The sequence below is a fragment of the Myxocyprinus asiaticus genome, chromosome 6, assembly GCF_019703515.2.
Source record: "Myxocyprinus asiaticus isolate MX2 ecotype Aquarium Trade chromosome 6, UBuf_Myxa_2, whole genome shotgun sequence".
NCBI lineage: Eukaryota > Metazoa > Chordata > Actinopteri > Cypriniformes > Catostomidae > Myxocyprinus > Myxocyprinus asiaticus.
In genome coordinates, this window is record NC_059349.1 from 45347851 (window position 1) to 45368814 (window position 20964).

The window sequence follows — 20964 nt, forward strand, 5'->3', positions numbered from 1 at the left end:
GTTATTATATTGCAGTTTCATTTGTATGTAACCTCTCCATAAACTCTGTCTCTAATAGGTACATGGGTGTCATGGTGAAGGATAAAGGCAATGCTGACTAACTTTCACCCTCGACATTTGACCACAGAAATACAAACGGATGGGTGTACTGTCCAATCGCTCACTGACTTCATCCCCTCTTATTGTGCAAGGATGGAGAATGGGCAATAGCTGACCAGTCATGGGCACAATTCCCCTCTAACCCTCACATGTCATAAAAGAAATCAGGGATCACCCACACTTAATATTGAGTTATGGACCCAGGAGAAAAGGGGATCTTATCACACAGATCACATCACCAAACAGAACAAAGAGCTGTGTTAATTTCATATCACTCCATTTATTCATTAAACCCCAATAAATTATAATGAATTCTATGATTTTAAAAGACTAAGTCCTTGAATATTATTGTAAACATCAGCACTACAGTACAGTATTAATCTTGATTTGCATTGTTCTCTCTGGCTGCAGATGATAAGATAATGCAGACAGTGCAGTATGTAACAGAGTGAAACCTCTGTACTTCCAGTAGAGCTGCTCTTTAGAGCACAGAGTTCACTTCCATTGCTCTGCCACTTTTATTAAGATCTTCACTGTACAGACAAAACCCCAGTGATCACATGGCCCTAACCCTGTGCTGCCGCTGACACAGAGATGTTTATTTTAAGAGTCTTAACAAGAAGTACTGGCATAAAATTGAAATGTTACTCCTGAACCAGCAATCCATTAACAAAAAGATTTTTCGTGTAGCATGTCTGAAGTCATTTGCTTTCATTGTGTTTTAACAGGTCTTAAGAGATCAACTTAAGTAGAATTGGGGTGAAAATTGAGTCAGAAATTTAAAAATGACTTGTCATAGAATGGTCCGTGTTTAATACAGTATATGCTCATTCGACAGCATTTGTAGCATAGTGTTAATTACCACAACAATAAAAAAATAAATATATATTATTTGATCGTCCCTCGTTTATTTAAAAAAATACAATAAAATAATAGAAATTGCGATTACAGTAAGGCACTTACAGTGGAATTGATTGGGGCCAGTACATAAACATTAAAATACTGTTTCAAAAGTATAGCCACAAGATGTAAACATTGTAAGTGTGAACATGATTTTCAGTATGAAAAGATCGCTTCCAAAGTTTACCGCTGTTGCATTGTCATGGAAACAAAGTAGTAGTATATGATTTAACTATACACTAATAAGCTTTGTGAGCAGTTTTAACACTAAAATCATGTTAACATATATAATGTTTACGTCTTGTGGCTAGACTTTTGAAAAAGTGTGTATTTTTACATTTTTGTACTGGTCCTATACATTTCCAAGTGCCTAACTGTAACTGCAATTTTTTAGTTTTTTTAAAACGAGTCTAAATTATGTTTGTTTTACATTAATGCCAACAACTGATGTTGATTCAGCTTAACTTGAACCCAGAAAATTCCTTTAACAAGGGGAAATAACATTAAGTCTTAATCATGCTGTTTTCTTATGAATAATGTTTGTTTAGCTGTGAGATAAATTAAGGACTTAGCTTCGATCAGTGTGGATGAAAAGGCTGATCATTTTTGTCTTTTTGTACCATTTTTCAGACATTGGGGCATTAAAGAATTACTGCAAATAGGAGGCTTCTAAAATGCCTCTGGTGTTTTATGGTGTGTGTGTGAGAGAGAGAGAGAGAGAGAGACATTTTTCTGGTGTGTGTTTATGCATCTACTTTCAGTGTTAGTCAGTTTAACAGTCTATCTGACTTGTATTTTCCTTCATATTGTGCATTAGATAATGACTATTCTTGTATAATAAAAAATAAAAAAAAATTGGTAGATCTGCCTCTCAGATCCATCTGTTAGGATTTGTTATTTTATCTTACTGAAAGTGCAAATGAATTTTCACAGCAAACCCAATTTACAGGATGAACTTTAGAGGGTTGAGTGCTTAAGCAGATTTGTGTTTGGGAAAGTCAATTTTTTTTTTCTTTTTTTTTTCTTGTGTTTCACAATTTTAGCTAATCTCAAGCTTAAGGCTCCTGTTATTCATTCATATGTAGCAGGAAGTGAAGTATTTAAAATATATGTATGGGAGTGTGAATATTTGGATTGTCTTTTTAATGTAATCACCATCAACAATGTGGAAGGAATTTTATGAAGGTAAATTTTATTTAAACAGTGTTCCCTTAATTTCTCTCCAGACCAAAATTGTAAAATAAAACTTGGACATCCCTCATGAGCAATTCACCTTTGACATTCACTGACCCAATTTCAGTAAAAGTGAAATAATATCAATGTCTAAGTGAAAAGACAATAAGTTCTTTATATTTATAAAGGTCTAGAAGGGTCTGGAGAGAAAACAGCAATTAAAAGCATCCAGTCTTCTCAGGCAGGCATTACAAATCAATAAAAGCAGACCAACATTACTATGTACAAAAAATAATATGTAATTAACTAGGATTGTACAGTACACACCTACACTATGAACCATATTACATTTTTGCTGATTTCCCCTGCATTTTTTTTACAAATTGCATATTCAAACAACTAATAAAAATTATTAAACATGCAGATTTTTATTCAGGAAGGACATGGCAAAGTCAGCAAATTTTGAGGCCTGTCTTTTTAGTGAGAACTTTCCCAGTCACTCCTTCACACACACTTTCTCTCTCACACTCTTTCACTCACTTTTAAAGTTGAAGTGTATTACAAACATGTACTTTCAGTAGATGATTAACATTTGAAATATACATTCTCTTGCATAGATTTACAATGTGTAAATTTCAGCAAAATTCCTTCAGTTCTGTTATTTCTGCTGTGGAATGATTTGGAGACTCATTAAACTGATTTTGCTTTTCAAAACTAAACTGATTTTACATCTTTCACAAGATCCTGCAATCCTGAAATTACCTCTTCATTCGCAAATGTTCTTTTTTCCCTGATTTACGATATACATCCAAGTCTCTTAATGCCTCCAGATTCTTAACGTTCCACTTAAGACATCCTTTTTTTTTTTTTTAGTAAAAGGCTGAATAAAATGTGTTTGCATCTCTTGCAACTTGATGGATCATATGTTGAAGATCCTGGATTTGCTCTGAAAGACAGCAGATGGGTTTGGTGACAGCTTAGTCTTCAAAACCTGCTCCTGTAAAGTAGACATTTTAGTTAAAATTATTAATGATTGAACATTCAAACCCAAGTTTGTGGATTAGACCCCATATGAAAATGCAATTGGTAGTGCTTTGCACTCTTTCTAAAAGTATTCATTGGTGATGGGAAAAATACATACTTTTTAGTATACAGTAAGGCAGACAGTGTCGGGATATTCTGTTACATCAAAAATAATTTTTTTGATACAACACACCCCTTTTTCCATACAGTGCATTTTCATTTGAGATAAGATTACCTTTAAAATTCATTATTACTTTTAGGCTTATCAATTAAAAAACTGCTGTAGTAGCTTTGACTTCACATTCATTGTAATCTGTCTATATTTTAAAGTTAAAAGAGAACCATCACAACATCTATAGCATAAGGGGTTGTGGGCAATTTTAGCCCAAGAAAACACACAGCTGCACACTCTGAAAATTCGGACATAGTACACAATTCAGGCACCGTTGTCATACCATTTTCAATGTACTATGATTGGGATGCTTTGATCCTTATTTTGTATACTATTTAGTATACAATCATGATCCAGCTAAATTCTTCATCCAGCCTGCCTCCATCTATCTCTTCTCCTATATTTCATGTTCCATCTGTCTGCCTCTCTCTCCATTTCTGGCTAGAGGACAATATCTAATCCTAAGCATTGTGGGGGAAAAAGGAAAAACTTATTGTGTGAGAAGCCAAGAAGTGAAGTGAAAAAATAAATAAGATTTATCTACTTAATATTTTCCTCTCTCACACACACACACATTCAAACTCTGTTTAGTATTTGTAGTTTAAGAACATGGAAACCAAAGCCCCAGCCATGCAGACTCACTAAAACAAGTATTGCGCTCATATCTGAGCAATGTTTGGAATGGCATACTATACAACCGTTAGAAATGCAGTATAAATACTGTGCACAATATGCTCAATTTCTGTTTCGCACAATGCAATGATAGCAATTTAACCTTCAATATCCAGTGTGACGAATGAGCCATGATCTCTTTTGTGACTCATTATTTGATTATCACTCACATAAGTTCAGACATTATTACACAAAATTGGATTAGTGACACCAATGTAGAATACGACTGAAATGTTTATCATTACATACTGCGTATACTATCACACGTGATATTATAAAAATTGTTGGCACTATTCAGTATTCCATTCTGGAAATAGCCTTGGCCTCTTGCTGTATGTCATAGACAGAGAGGGCTGAGGTATGATGATTGAGAATGGCCTGTGTAGCAGCAACTTGAAAGCTTATATAAGCTGTTTAACTCAATGTCACCTTGAGGGAATATTCCGGGTTCAATACAAGTTAAGCTCAATTGAAAGCATTTGTAGCTTAATATTGATTACTACAAGGGGCCTGGGTAGCTCAGCGAGTATTGACGCTGACTACCACCCCTGGAGTCGCGAGTTCAATCCAGGGTGTGCTGAGTGACTCCAGCCAGGTCTCCTAAGCAACCAAATTGGCCTGGTTGCTAGGGAGGGTAGAGTCACATGGGGTAACCTCCTCACGATTGCTATAAAGTGTGGTTCTCGCTCTCGGTGGGGCACGTGGTGAGTTGTGCGTGGATGCTGCAGAGAATAGCATGGGCCTCCACATGCACTACATCTCCATGGTAACACGCTCAGCAAGCCACATGATAAGATGTGCAGATTGACTGTCTCAGACGTGGAGGCAACTGAGATTCCTCCTCCGCCATCTGGATTGAGGCAAGTCACTACCCAACCACAAGGACTTAGAGCGCATTGGGAATTGGGCATTCCAAAAAGGGGAGAAAAAAAAATATATTGATTACTACAAAAATTAATACAGACTCATTTCTTATTTTCTTTAAAAAAGAAAAAAATCAATGTTGCAGTGACGTACTTACAATGGAAGTGAATGGGGCCAATTTTATTGGAGGGTTTAAAGGCAGAAATGTGAAGCTTATAATTTAATAAAAGCACTTAAGCCTACATTCATTCTTATGTTAAAACATATGTATTATTTGTGCTGCAAAGATGTTTAAATTGTAATTTCTACAGTCGTTTTAGGGTTTGTTGACATTACATCGTCATGTCATCGAAGTTGTAAAATTGGATATAACTTTACACAGATAATGTTAAAATCATGTTAACATTAACGTTGTTTTTGTCTTGTGGCTATACTTTTGAAATAGTATTTTAATGTTTATGGATTGGCCCCATTCACTTCCATTGTAATGCCGCACTGAAACCCAGATTTTATTCATTTTTTTATTTTCTCCCCTTTTCTCCCCAGTTTGGAATGCCCAATTACCAATGCGCTCTAAGTCCTCATGGTGGCGTAGTGACTCGCCTCATTCTTGGTGGCGGAGGACGAATCTCAGTTGCCACCGCGTCTGAGACCGTCAATCCGTGCATCTTATCACGTGGCTTGTTGTTGAGCGCGTTACTGCAGAGACATAGCACGTGGAGGCTTCACGCTATTCTCCACAGCAAACTCACAAAGCGCCCCACCGAGAGCGAGAACCACATTATAGTGACCACGAGGAGGTTACCCCATGTGACTCTACCCTCCCTAGCAACCAGGCCAATTTGGATGCTTAGGAGACCTGGCTGGAGTCACTCAGCATGTCCTGGATTTGAATTCACGACTCCATGGGTGGTAGTCAGCATCTTTACTTGTTGAGCTACCCAGGCCCCATGAGCTACAGATTTTTAAGAAAAGGACGGTAAAAATGTTTTTAGATGGTAATCAGTATAATGCCACAAATGCTGTATATTGAGGTTAACCCAGAATATTCCTTTAAAATTTACGAAACCCTAGGATTTATAAAATACGATTCATTTGATGTAATTAATTCAAGTATTTAAAACAAACTGTACTTTTTGTAGATCTGAACACTCCAATAGAGTGTTTCTCAGTCCTGCTCACTGCTAGGGGTGTAATGATCCATCGATCCAATGACCAACAATCCAATGTTATCGATACAGCGCATAAATATTGATATAGACTTTTTTTTAAAGATGTACCTTTATTTTAATATTCTCATGTCGGGGGGACCTGGGTAGCTCAGGGAGTACTGACACTGACTACCACCCCTGGAGTCGCGAGTTCGAATTCAGATTCGGGCGTGCTGAGTGACTCCAGCCAGGTCTCCTAAGCAACCAAATTGGCCCGGTTGCTAGGGAGGGTAGAGTCATATGGAAGTGGTCACAATTAGTGGTTCTCGCTCTCAGTGGGGCACATGGTAAGTTGTGCGTGGATCGCGGAGAGTAGCATGAGCCTCCACATGCTGGTAGTCTCCAAGGTGTCATGCACAAGAGCCACATGATAAAATGCACGGATTGACTGTCTCAGAAGTGGAGGCAACTGAGATTCGTCCTCCACCACCCGGATTGAGACGAGTAACCACACCACCACGGGGACTACTAAGTAGTGGGAATTGGACATTCCAAATTGGGAGAAAAGGGGATAAAAATGATATATATATATATATATATATATACTCTTATGTCAGTCACGTCCGTACGCATTTCCGTCAGGCGATGAAGCAACCTTATTACATTAGTTTGACTTTATGAGCGCTAAATATGCTTTTCATGTGGGACACGGATGTGCGCGGTGTCTTTGAAGCCAAATTGCTCTCTGCAAGTATCCGTGCGGTGTGCGCACGCAACAACCGGGCTTCCCGCGAAACGCGAGCTCCAGTTACAGGATCCGTGCGAGCGGGCACTCCTTAAAATGTGAGCTCACATACGCGAGTAATTCGGGCTTCCATCGATATCGTTGCACATGCGACCCATTTTAATTTTACATGAGAATTCGCTATTTTAAAGTACCATGGAACAGTTCAACCATTATGTGAAACATCTTGATAATGCCGACATTCTGAACAGGGAAAGAGAAACACCTGCTCAGCTCCAGCATCACAGTTATAAGACTTTACACATCTACACATTAACACCCTTACTAACATTTATCGGTTAACTGTAACAGAATTTTTTATTACAACTGTGGAAGTTGTAGCTAAGAAAACCACGGATAGTTGGAAACAAGTCATGGGTATCTAAGTATTTTGAATTGGACTAAACTGAAAAATTAGCTGTCATCAAACGAGTGATGATCAGTCATGAGGAGTGACTTTATTTTTATATTATTTATCTGTAGAATTTTTTCCAACATCTGAAGTACCTTATTTTGTTGTGGATGTCCCAATATGTATACAGAGAGCTGAATAAAATAAATTATATTTTGGTTGCATTTAAGGGAAAAAAAAAATTTGCGATTGTGTAAAATAGGCATATAATATCTGCAAATATCAGATCGCAGACTAAGAGAATCGATTCAAGATCGTATTGTGATGAAACGGTCCGATTTACACCCCTACTCACTGCCCATTTGATGCCTCTCGTCTAATGCACGATTTAACTCATTGCGAAGTTCTGAGGAGCCCATCCACATGTGTGGTCATTACGTTTTGTCTTCACTATAGGCTATGCATAATTTAATTTAAACCTTCTGATCTCAGTTCAGGAGACGCTGTCATTAAATGGTTAAACTTTCGACACACCGAGTCATGTGACAAAACAACATGGTGCCGATCTCAGCTGAGTTTGTATTTGGGAGAAACAGCAACAAAACTATCTGGTAAGAAACCTTGTTAAATTTGTATATTTAAACCTGTTTGTGTCAGAAAAGTCTCTAGTTTTATCCGATATGCTGTTTTAAAAATGTCATTGATTAAATGCGAAACAGCACACTGTTAAACAATGACCACGTACGTGGACTACAGGTTCACTTTCCTTAAAATATCCTATATTCACTGTTTATTATCACATTTAGGATCGATGGATGCATCCAAAATCTGGAAAATGTTACTTTCAGAGGCTGTATCAAAGTTAGGATGAAAATAAGATGCATTTCAAACTGTTCTGAGACCAGTGCAGACAGAGAGCACACTGGAGGTTCAGTCATTTCCTAATTAGGGAGCATCCTATAGCCTTCCTATGCAGCCAAGTGCATTCACTCCTTACATGCGGTCAAAAGTTCAGTTTCAGGCTGAACTGCAAATGAAGTTTGGACCACTCAACATGTTTGGCAGAAATGCGACAATAGTAATCAGTTCATTGATTCAGAATTTCATGGCTGGCAGTGATTGGATGATGCTGGCCATTAATTTGATTCAGAATGAATTATGCTGATTTCTGATTTAATGTCTGTAACGTCTCAAAAATATGAAACATCAACACTCCTGGAAACATAAACAATTTGGTAAAAAAAAAATCTGATTTATATATATATATATATATATATATATATATATATATATATACACACACACACACACACAGTTGAAGTCAGAAATTTACATACACTTGTTGTTGGTTGAAGTATTTAAAACTAATTTTTTAACCACTCCACAGACTTAATATTAGCAAACTATAGTTTTGGCAAGTCGTTTAGGTCATCTACTTTGTGCATGACACAAGTAATATTTCCAACAATTGTTTACAGACAGATTGCTTCACTTTTATTTGACTAAATCACAATTCCAATGGGTCAGAAGTTTACATACATTAAGTTAACTGTACCTTTAAGCAGCTTGGAAAATTCCAGAAAATGATGTCAAGCCTTTAGACAATTAGCTTCTGATAAGCGGTTTGCTGAATTGGAGGTGTACCTGTGGATGTAAAGTATTTTAAGGCCTACCTTCAATCTCAGTGCCTCTTTGCTTGACAACATGGGAAAATCAAAAGAAATTAGCCAATACCTCAGAAAAACATTTGTGGACCTCCACAAGTCTGGTTCATCCTTGGGAGCAATTTCCAAATGCCTGAAGGTACCACGTTCATCTGTACAAACAATAGTACACAAGTATAAACACCATGGGACCATGCAGCCATCATACCGCTTAGGAAGGAGACGCATTCTGTCTGCTAGAGATGAATGTAGTTTGGTGAAAAAATGGCGAAGTAATCCCAGAACAACAGCAAAGGACCTTGTGAAGATGCTGGAGGAAACAGGTAGACAAGTATCTATATCCACAGTAAAACGAGTCCTATATCGACATAATCTGAAATACAAGGCCTACAAACCTGACTCAGTTACACCAGGTCTGTCTGGAGGATTGGGCCAAAATTCCAGCAACTTATTGTGAAAAGCTTGTGGAAGGCTACCCAAAATTTTTGACCCAAGTTAAACAATTTAAAGGCAATGCTACCAAATACTAAAAAAGTGTATGTAAACTTCTGACCCACTGGGAATGTGATGAAAGAAATAAAAGCTGAAATAAATAATTCTCTCTACAATTATTCTGACTGTAGAGAGAATACTGGTAGTAGTGATACTAACTAACCTAAGACAGGGAATATTTTCTACAATTAAATGTAAGGAATTGTGAAAAACTGATTTTAAATGTATTTGGCTAAGGTGTATGTAAACTTCTAACTTCAACTGTCTCAGAATATATATATATATATATATATATATATATATATATATATATATATATATATATATATATATATATATATTATTATCAGGGTGCTGACGTGCGAAAAGAAAAAAAAATTTTATGCAGAATATCAAACGAAACTAGAGACTCTCATCCTTACAACCAATCAGGTTTCAATGAAAAAACTAAAACAGATTTCTTTCCAGAGGCACTTTTGTTGGAGCTGCATCTGTAGGAGTGTTTCAAGGTAATCGATGGCATGCTGTTGTGTCACATGACTTGGTGCGGCATAAGTTAACCCTTTAAATGACAGCCTAGAGTCTTGTGAACAGTATTCAGTCGTGTTTTTATTCATTTAAATTATGCGTTGCATATAGCGAAGTCAACATACAACATTCAGAAGTTGAAGGGAGAAAGGGAGGGCAGGACAGGTTGTGTTCCAGTTAAATCCAGGGATGGCTGAAATGATGGCAGCTGGCTTAGTCACACAAGTCTCCAGTGACATGCACTTTACAGAAATCTTACATACACATACTCTACACATGCACTCAGCACTGTGTGTATCTTTTTGATGACTAAAAAATGGAAATGCATTACAAAGACATGGACATAAAAAGGACAGTCACCAACCCTCAGATTTTATCTAAAGAAAATAAAAATAAAATAAAGTATTCTCACTGCTTCAGAACATTAAGCCAAGTCTGACAATTTGACAGATTAAAAATAGTGCAGCTCAGATTAAATAAATTGGGAAAAGTTACAAAAGAATAACGGAGCCACTAAAATGAAATCAGGGGCACAAATGGTTCACCCACCATACATTTCTCCCCAAAAAACTCCCAGCATTTTTGCCTCAGATCCCTGGCATTGTGTCTTTAGTTGTCTGTTTCTCTCTTCACTGGTTAAGCACATCTTTGAGATACAGTGTAAGTGTATCAATAGGTTACACAGCGTGTAATTAGGATTAAATAAACCCTATCTGATTATTGCATACTTCATTGTAGAAGTGTGCAAACAGATTTAACACTGCTCTAAAAGTCTTCCCAGTTTCAAAGTTAGCTTTGACTATTATTGACAGGAAGCATAGAGACTACATTCACATAATGAGCCATGGGGATGGGTCAGTGTCTGATTACATAACATCAATGGATCAGCATCAACAAACACAGAGGGTACAAACAGATCAGCCCCAGTATTCAAAAACCGTGACCTAAAACCCTCATTTGTCCCAGGAATGCATTGGTGTTAAATATCCAATATAATTTAATTCCATATTAAACTTGATTTCACAGATTAACCTATAAGGTTACACAAATCAATATTGCTTGTTAACTTAAATAAATATTCTAGGACAAAAACAGGTTTGTTGTTCCAAAACTATATGACATTTTTTCTTCTCTGGAACACAAAAGGAGATTTTGGGCAGAATCAAAGATTCACATTCATTGAATGAACAAAAGATCCAATGTAAGTGAATGGTGACTGAGGCTGTCATTCTGCTCAAAATCTCATTTTGTATTCCATGGAAGAAAGCCATGAAACAACATAAGAGTGAGTAAATGATGACAGAAGTTTAATTTTTGGGTGAACTATCCCATTATGCTCCATCAACAGCATCTGAGGCAGGCTGTCAATTACCACAGAAAATAATTTTGACTCGTCTCAGTTTTGAAAAACAAAACTGTAAAACTTGTTTACAGTAATGTACTTACAATGGGCATCAATTACATGAATTATGTATGTAACACATAACCAGATATGCATCCACTTAGAAAAGTAGACCCACCTCAAAAGGAGATTTAGACAACTTTACGGCGCATATGTCAAACATATTTACTGGTGAATTCATTTAAATGCTTTTAAAACCATCATGTGCACCTGCCCCATAGCCTTCCATTGTAAGCACGTTATTGTTTTCAAGGGTTCTATTTTACTCCAAAGAAACAAATAAGAAATTATGTTTTGCCTATAGAAAATGAAGCCTATTTTTAGGGCCATTCATTTTTTTTCTACACTGTGACATTATTTTCATGACTGTTACCCTCCAGTTCTCATTAAGGAAATGCAAAAAAGAGGGTCATGATATTCTCAATATGCAACATGGGAATATATATATACTGTGTGTGTGTGTATATATATATATATATATATATATAGATATAGATATATATATATATATATATAGATATATATAGATATAGATAGACAGATATTTAAACTGTAAAGTATTTATAAATCATAGTAGTTCTCCATTGGTACTGCTTTTCATTTACTCTGATTTTAATTAAGAAAATAATTTTACAATAGCATCTTTTTACTGTCATTTTAAAAACATGACTCTGTTATAGTAATGAGAATCGTCATTAAAAATAATGGGAAAAGTATTAGAAAAACATTTGGACATGTTGCGGTTATGAGAAATGGGGTTAAAATTTGCTTAAAGGGATAGTTCACCCAAAAAAGAAAATTCTCATCATTCTCATGATCCTCATGCCATCTAAGATGTGTATGACTTTCTTTCCTCAGCAGAACACAAATAAAGATTTTTAAAAGAATATTTCAGCTCTGTCGGTCCATACAATGCAAGTGAATGGTGACCATACCTTTGAAGCTCCAAAAATCTGATACAATTGTGACTCCAGTTGTTAAATCCATGTCTTCAGAAGCTATATTATAAGTATGGGTGAGAAACAGATGAATATTTAAGTCCTTTTTGACTAAATCTCCACTTCCACTTTCACATCTGAAAGTGAAAGTGCAGATTTAGAGTAAAAAAGGACTTAAATATTGATCTGTTTCTCACCCACACCTATCATATCACTTCTGAAATATAGGGATTTAAACACTAGAGTCATATGGATTACTTTTATGCCTCCTTTGTGATTTTTGGAGCTTCAAATGTTTGGTCACCATTCACATTATAGGCCTACAGAGCTGAGATATTCTTTACAAAATCTTCATTTTTGGGTGAACTATCCCTTTAAGTGTGATGAATAAAATGTCACAATGCAAAAATCCTAATGGTTCTGAATGTAGGCTTCATTTTCTTTGTCTAGTATAATTTCATATTTGTATTTATTTATTTATTTTCAGATTGATTTGGGGTTAAATACGACCAGGACATTTTCTTTGCTGTTTCTGGGAAAATCACCAACGAGTCAACATTATTTTCTAAATAAAGATTTATGTTTGTAAAAAAGCATTCGAAATGTTTTTTGAAGTTACTGTATTTTATACAGTCTAAATTTAGCATTGGTTTTACACAATGATCTCTTGCTTTTTATATGAAAGGCTATGATTCAATCTCATTCTGCTGAGTGTGGTTTGAATTTTTGCACTTTGTTGATCTTTGTTACATCAGCAGCTGTCTGATCTAATTTCCCCCACGTCTCCCCCGATCAGTCGTTCCGCTCACCTCTGGTTTAACGCTGAGCTCTGTCCTCTGTGTGTGTGCTTTCTCTGACAGACTACTCAGCTGTGTGTGTGTGCTGGTCTCCAGAACACCATCTGTATGTCTGTGTGTGTCCGTGCTGAAGGCAGCCTGGTAGCTGGTCTCGGGGGAGGGCTCATCGGTGCCTGTACCAAGGAGGGTGGGCCGTTTTTGGCCAGGCTTGGATGGCCGGGCTCCAGACCAAGGCTGGTACTCTTGCCTGATCCAAAACAGAGATAAAATGTTTCAGACAGAGAGAGACAGACAAAAACAGTGGCTGAGCCCTGGGGAGAGACAGATAAGAACAGCAGACATCAAGCTGAGCTAAAGTCAATCTGCAAAATGGAAGCAACAGGTGAAATGGTCAGACATGCAAGATCTGTCCATAACATAATTATGTTTTTCACAAAAAGAACAGTATGATTGATACAGTATGTCAGTATGAAGAACAGCCCACTGCAGAGTGCGTTATATTCAGAGGTTTATAACAGCACAAGCTACAGAAGCATGAAAGCCTCTAGGTAGGAAAATGAATCAATCTGTGGAGTGCTTAGTTGAATAATTGAAATGAAATGATTGATGAACTCATATGATTATTACATGCATAAATAACAGATCACTACCTCCGTAACGAAATGCTGATACAAACAGCTCTGTCTATCATAATTATGTTCTCATCCGATTTAATTTGTCATACTCTCTTTCACGAGATGTCAGAGGAAATATGCATTACAAGTGACCACGTCCCTGAATATCACCGCAATGCACAAACAATACAACATCCTCAGCTCTGCTAAAAAATACTACTGTAAAATATATTTAAAGAAACATCACTTTTCTCTTCACACTCTATATCCTTGTTTAATCTTCATGAACCCCAGCCATTCATATTTTGTACAATGTAGTGGACATGTGGAGAATGTACAAAATGTTTGCTTGTATTAAATAGTAGCCTAAAATAAAAATAATAATAATAATATGTAATAACTAAGAATTACTAAGCATGTTAAATAATGTACTGGTGGCCAAAAGTTTGGAATAATGTACAGTTTTTGCTCTTATGGAAAGAAATTGGTACTTTTATTCACCAAAGTGGCATTCAACTGATCACAATGTATAGTCAGGACATTAATAATGTGATTTTTTACTATTATAATTTGAAAAAAAAACTTCTTCAAAGAGTTCTCATCAAAAAATCCTCTACGTGCAGCAATGACAGCTTTACAGATCCTTGGCATTCTAGCTGTCAGTTTGTCCAGATACTCAGGTGATATTTCACCCCATGCTTCCTGTAGCACTTGCCATAGATATGACTGTCTTGTCGGGCACTTCTCACACACCTAACAGTCTAGCTGATCCCACAAAAGCTCAATGGGGTGAAGATCCATAACACTCTTTTCCAATTATCTGTTGTCCAATGTCTGTGTTTCTTTGCCCACTCTAACCTTTTCTTTTTGTTTTTCTGTTTCAAAAGTGGCTTTTTCTTTGCAATTCTTCCCATAAGGCCTGCACCCCTGAGTCTTCTCTTTACTGTTGGACATGAAACTGGTGTTGAGCGGGTAGAATTCAATGAAGCTGTCAGCTGAAGACATGTGAGGAGTCTATTTCTCAAACTAGAGACTCTGATGTATTTATCCTCTTGTTTAGTTGTACATCTGGCCTTCCACATCTCTTTCTGTCCTTGTAATGTACACCTTTGTATGAAATCTTCAGTTTTTTGGCAATTTCAAGCATTGTATAGCTTTCATTCCTCAAAACAATGATTGACTGACGAGTTTCTAGAGAAAGCCGTTACTTTTTTTGCCATTTTTGACCTAATATTGACCTTAATCAGAATCAGCTTTATTGCCAAGTATGCTTACACATACAAGGAATTTGTCTTGGTGACAGGAGCTTCCAGTGTACAACAATACAAAACAGCAACAAGACATAGATAATAATTAAAAATAATTAAAAATTGAATAAAAAAAATAATAAAAAACATTGAATAGAAAATAAAGTATATATAGAATACACAATAAGACTATATATATATATATATATATATATATATACAGGTGCATCTCAATAAATTAGAATGTCGTGGAAAAGTTCATTTATTTCAGTAATTCAACTTAAATTGTGAAACTCGTGTATTAAATAAATTCAGTGCACACAGACTGAAGTAGTTTAAGTCTTTGGTTCTTTTAATTTTAATTTAATTTAACAAAAACCCACCAATTCACTATCTCAAAAAATTAGAATATGGTGACATGCCAATCAGCTAATCAACTCAAAACACCTGCAAAGTTTTCCTGAGCCTTCAAAATGGTCTCTCAGTTTGGTTCACTAGGCTACACAATCATGGGGAAGACTGCTGATCTGACAGTTGTCCAGAAGACAATCACTGACACCCTTCACAAGGAGGGTAAGCCACAAACATTCATTGCCAAAGAAGCTGGCTGTTCACAGAGTGCTGTATCCAAGCATGTTAACAGAAAGTTGAGTGGAAGGAAAAAGTGTGGAAGAAAAAGATGCACAACCAACCGAGAGAACTGCAGCCTTATGAGGATTGTCAAGCAAAATCGATTCAAGAATTTGGGTGAACTTCACAAGGAATGGACTGAGGCTGGGGTCAAGGCATCAAGAGCCACCACACACAGACGTGTCAAGGAATTTGGCTACAGTTGTCGTATTCCTCTTGTTAAGCCACTCCTGAACCACAGACAACGTCAGAGGCGTCTTACCTGGGCTAAGGAGAAGAAGAACTGGACTGTTGCCCAGTGGTCCAAAGTCCTCTTTTCAGATGAGAGCAAGTTTTGTATTTCATTTGGAAACCAAGGTCCTAGAGTCTGGAGGAAGGGTGGAGAAGCTCATAGCCCAAGTTGCTTGAAGTCCAGTGTTAAGTTTCCACAGTCTGTGATGATTTGGGGTGCAATGTCATCTGCTGGTGTTGGTCCATTGTGTTTTTTGAAAACCAAAGTCACTGCACCCATTTACCAAGAAATTTTGGAGCACTTCATGCTTCCTTCTGCTGACCAGCTTTTTAAAGATGCTGATTTCATTTTCCAGCAGGATTTGGCACCTGCCCACACTGCCAAAAGCACCAAAAGTTGGTTAAATGACCATGGTGTTGGTGTGCTTGACTGGCCAGCAAACTCACCAGACCTGAACCCCATAGAGAATCTATGGGGTATTGTCAAGAGGAAAATGAGAAACAAGAGACCAAAAAATGCAGATGAGCTGAAGGCCACTGTCAAAGAAACCTGGGCTTCCATACCACCTCAGCAGTGCCACAAACTGATCACCTCCATGCCACGCCGAATTGAGGCAGTAATTAAAGCAAAAAGTAGCCCCTACCAAGTATTGAGTACATATACAGTAAATGAACATACTTTCCAGAAGGCCAATTCACTAAAAATGTTTTTTTTTATTGGTCTTATGATGTATTCTAATTTTTTGAGATAGTGAATTGGTGGGTTTTTGTTAAATGTGAGCCAAAATCATCACAATTAAAAGAACCAAAGACTTAAACTACTTCAGTCTGTGTGCACTGAATTTATTTAATACACGAGTTTCACAATTTGAGTTAAATTACTGAAATAAATGAACTTTTCCACGACATTCTAATTTATTGAGATGCACCTGTACACATACATACATACACACACACACACATACATAGTGCAAATCTAAATACAAATCGGTTATATACAGTTCAAGGGAATGTAATAGCAGAAGAGGTTGGATGTGTTGGATATTATAAAAAGACTAAGCTGTATATTGCACATAATTATTGCTCAGTGGGGCAGTTTTAACTGTTCATGAGATGGATAGCCTGAGGGAAAAAACTGTTCCTGTGCCTGACGGTTCTGGTGCTCAGAGCTCTGTAGCGTCGGCCAGAAGGCAACAGTTCAAAAAGGTAATGGGCAGGGTGAGTGGGGTCCAGAGTGATTTTTCCAGCCTTTTTACTCACTCTGGAAGTGTATAGTTCTTGAAGGGAGGGCAGGGGGGCAATCAATAATCCGAACTGTCCTTTGCAGTCTTCTGATATCTGATTTCGTAGCTGAACCTAACCAGACAGTTATTGAAGTGCAGAGGACAGACTCAATGACTGCTGAGTAGAACTGTATCAGCAGCGCCTGTGGCAGGTTGAACATCCTCCACTGGCAAAGGAAGTACAACCTCTGCTGGGTCTTTTTAACAATGGAGTCAATGTGTGTCTCCCACTTCAGGTCCAGTGAGATGGTAGAGCCCAGGAACTTGAATGACTCAACTGCTGCCACAGTGCTGTTTAGAATGGTGAGGGGGGTCAGTGTTGGGGTGTTCCTCCTTAAGTCCACAATCATCTCCACCATTTTGAGCATGTTCAGCTCAAGGTTATTTTGACTGCACCAGACAGCCAGCTGTTTAACCTCCATTCTGTATGCAGACTCATCGTTATCACGGATGAGGCCGATGACAGTGGTGTCGTCTGCAAACTTCAGGAGCTTGACAGAGGGGTCCATGGTGATGCAGTCATTGGTGTAGAGGGAGAAGAGTAGTGGGGAGAGCACACATCCCTGAGGGGCAACAGTGCTGATTGTACAGGTGCTGGATGTGAATTTCCCCAGCCTCACTAACTGCTGCCTATCTGTCAGAAAGCTGGTAATCCACTGACAGATAGACATGGGAACAGAGAGCTGGTGTAGTTTAGTCTGGAGAATAGCTGGGATGATGGTGTTGAAAGCCGAACTGAAATCCACAAAAACAATCCTTGCATATGTCCCTGGTCTGTCCAGATATGATGCAATCCCATGTTGACTGCATCCTCCACAGACCTGTTTGCTCGACAAGCAAATTAAGACATGCCAGTCTATATATACTGTGGCAACTCAAAAACAAACACAAAGACAATGTTAAACTTCATTTAATGAACCAAATAGCTTTCAACTGTGTTTGATATAATGTCAAGTGATTTTCTAGAACCAAATTTAGCATGATTACTCAAGGATAAAGTGTTGGAGTGACGGCTGCTGGAAATGGGACCTGTCTAGATTTGTACAAAAATGACTTTTTTCAAATAGTGATGGTGCTGTTTTTTACATCAGTAATGTTCAGACTATACTTTGTGATCAGCTGAATGCCACTTTGGTGAATTAAAGTACCAAATTCCTTCCGAAACAGCAAAATCTGTACATTATTCCAAACTTTTGGCCACCAGTGTGTGTGTATGTGTGTGTGTGATAAATAATATGCAATAAAGTAATATGAAATGCAAATAAATAACTTCTATTAAATAAATATAACAAATTATATAATAATAAAAACAATGTGTTGTAACAACAACTAATAATTACTTTTTAAATAAATATTTTGTATTTATTTATATTTAATATTTATATTTTATAGTAAAAATAAGTATATATACACTGTATATATATTATAAAACAATTATATGTAATAAAGTAATATGAAATGTAAATAAATATTAACATATTAAATAAATACATTAAATGTATAATTAATATAATTAAATAATAATAAAAACAATGTTATAAAATAACTAATATTTTATTTTTAACTAAATATTTTATAATATTTATTTATATTTTATATTATTATATATTTTATATTATAAAATGTTTTATATGTATATATATTTTATCATAAAATTACATATATATTATACAATAATTAATATTCATAATATGTAATAAATTATATGTAAATCATATGCAATGTAAATAATTACATTAATAAAAAATGTAACAAAATATATAAATATATCAAATAAATAAAATAATATGATAACAAAAAAATAAATGTCAATAACTCATATTTTATGTTTGTAGCCTACCTAATAAAAACATTTATATTTATATTTTATCATTTTATAAATAACATTTTTATAATAAAAACAGTTCAAAGTTCAATATAAAACATAGTGGTTGTAATGTTTCTTGCACCAAACATAAATGTTTATAAATAATAATAATAGTAATAATAATAATAATAATAAAAAAAGACATATGTTTATTTGCTGAGTCTCTGTATGTAACGCGGGGTTCACACATCCTCCGTGAGCGGCGCGTTTTCGTTTCGGCGCCCATATGAACAGATTACACCGTTCCCACTGCGAGTCAGGAGGTGACGCGTCCCAGACGCAGCAGTGAGCGGATAGTTTTGGCGTTGAGCCTATTTTTGCCGCGCGGCTCACGCTGAGCTCTGCAGCTCTGGGTGCAGTACAACACTAAAATAATCAGGATAGTATAGACACAACATTAACCAGACGCCACCAAGTGTGGAGTGACTGCCCGCTGTTGTCCTTGAAGCAGTAATAACCTCAGCTTATTATGACCTTATAATAGGACCCCATAGATAACTTTATTTTCTGCGCAGAAGCGCTGCTGTTTCTCGCGGAAGAGACGCGACCGCCCCGTTCACGGAGGGTGTGTGAACCCGGCGTAAGATGAATGATGATAATAACTAAATGAAAAGAAGCGTGAGAGTCTGTGTCAGTCAATGAGAGGTCCTGAAAGAACAGCTCCCTTGAGAAACCACAGAGCAAACTCCTGGATTCATCACCAGTACCTGTATGAGCTCATCTGATCTCCGCCTCTCTGCCTGCCGCTGCGCTCCTGTCTCTCCGCCTGCGGCTGATTCGTGCAGTTCGGGTAACCGTTTACCGGGTTGTCCGTTAAAGAGCCGCGTTTCCCGCCGTTACTAATCCAGGGAAAGTTGTCCTTCTTTGGAATGGGCCAAGGTTTATAATCCTGTTTATACTGAGTGACGCTTTGGAAAGGCACACCCGGGGGATGATAGTCCTCGCGGGGTTTGTAACTCGGTTCCGTCCTTCCCCGGTGCGGCCGCCTAACTCCAGCAGCATCCCGCGACGTGGGAGAGTCGCGCTGATCCGGCGTTACGAAGTCGATGCTCGGCACTTGCTCCGTGGAAACCAGTTTGGTCACGGATAGCACCTCGTGCACCGCGATGTCCGAATAGTTCTGAATCGTCAGCGGAACCGACAAATCCGATTTATCAAACTGATTCCAGAACCGCGCCATACAACAGACTCTGCTGATGCACGGCCAAGCCATGGCGAAAAAAATTAGCAAAACCCAAAAAAGCAAAATAAAAAGAAAGACAACACAAGCGAGTAAGTGGTCGATTACATGAAGGAATGTGAACGCGGGTCCGCTTCTCGAGAACTGCGCGAGACTGTTGCTCGCTGAAGAGACGCAGTCATTGCACACTCCTCTCACGTGGTCCACAGATGTCCACTTGATGCAGAAGAAAAATAATAAAAAAAAAAATACCTCACGGCTGAACCAAGAGAACTGAACCAAATGTTCTAAAAAAAATCTTCTATTAATAGCTGTGTTTGAAAACCAAGTGATCTTGCTACCTAGACAGAACTTTTCGGCATCATAGGCGCGTGCAGCTGATTCGCGACGTGCCTAAATACCCAAAAAGTGCTATTGTCCTACCATGGTTTTCTGGACCATGTACCATAGCACCATAGTATTCTTTTGAGGTACCTTGGAGTACCATTTAAATACCATGTTAAATCAATATGGTAAACATTCATAGTCAATCTGAGACCAATTTGAAAATCTGGAATTACTTTCATTCAAACATGGAAATAAAAGTTTTTCTGAAAAATTAAAAGGACTGTTCACCCAAAAATGAAATTCTCTCATCTTGTACTCACCCTCATGCCATCCCAGATGTGTATGACTTTCTTTATTCTGCAGAACACAAAGAATATTTTTAGAAGAATATTTAAGCTCTGTTGGTCCATACAATGCAAGTAAATGTGTACCAACATTTTGAAGCTCCAAAAAAGCACATAACGGCAGAAAAAATTAATTCATAAGACTCTTAACTATTGATCTCTTTCTCACCCACACCTCTCATATGTCTTCAGAAGACATGGATTTAACCACTGGAGTCTGGAGATCACTT

At 37.2% G+C, this 20964-nt stretch overlaps 2 protein-coding genes across 3 annotated transcripts in view; one reads left to right on the forward strand and one right to left on the reverse strand.

The window, feature by feature from the left end:
* The window catches only part of yeats2 (YEATS domain containing 2), a 79978-nt gene extending 77087 nt beyond the window's left edge, over positions 1-2891 (forward strand). For both annotated transcript variants that reach the window (XM_051699473.1, XM_051699472.1), the window contains exon 31: positions 59-2891. In XM_051699473.1, the coding sequence (XP_051555433.1) occupies positions 59-101 (43 nt within the window). In that variant the 3' untranslated portion in view covers positions 102-2891. The remainder of the gene's footprint in view (positions 1-58) is intronic.
* map6d1 (MAP6 domain containing 1) lies at positions 2172-20280 on the reverse strand. The gene is made up of 3 exons (XM_051699480.1): positions 19591-20280; positions 13024-13258; positions 2172-3169 (listed from the first exon to the last, which is right to left on the reverse strand). The coding sequence occupies exons 1-3, from the start codon at positions 20094-20096 to the stop codon at positions 3092-3094; spliced, it is 819 nt and encodes a 272-aa protein (XP_051555440.1). The 5' UTR covers positions 20097-20280; the 3' UTR covers positions 2172-3091.
* Between the last annotated feature and the right edge of the window lie 684 nt (positions 20281-20964).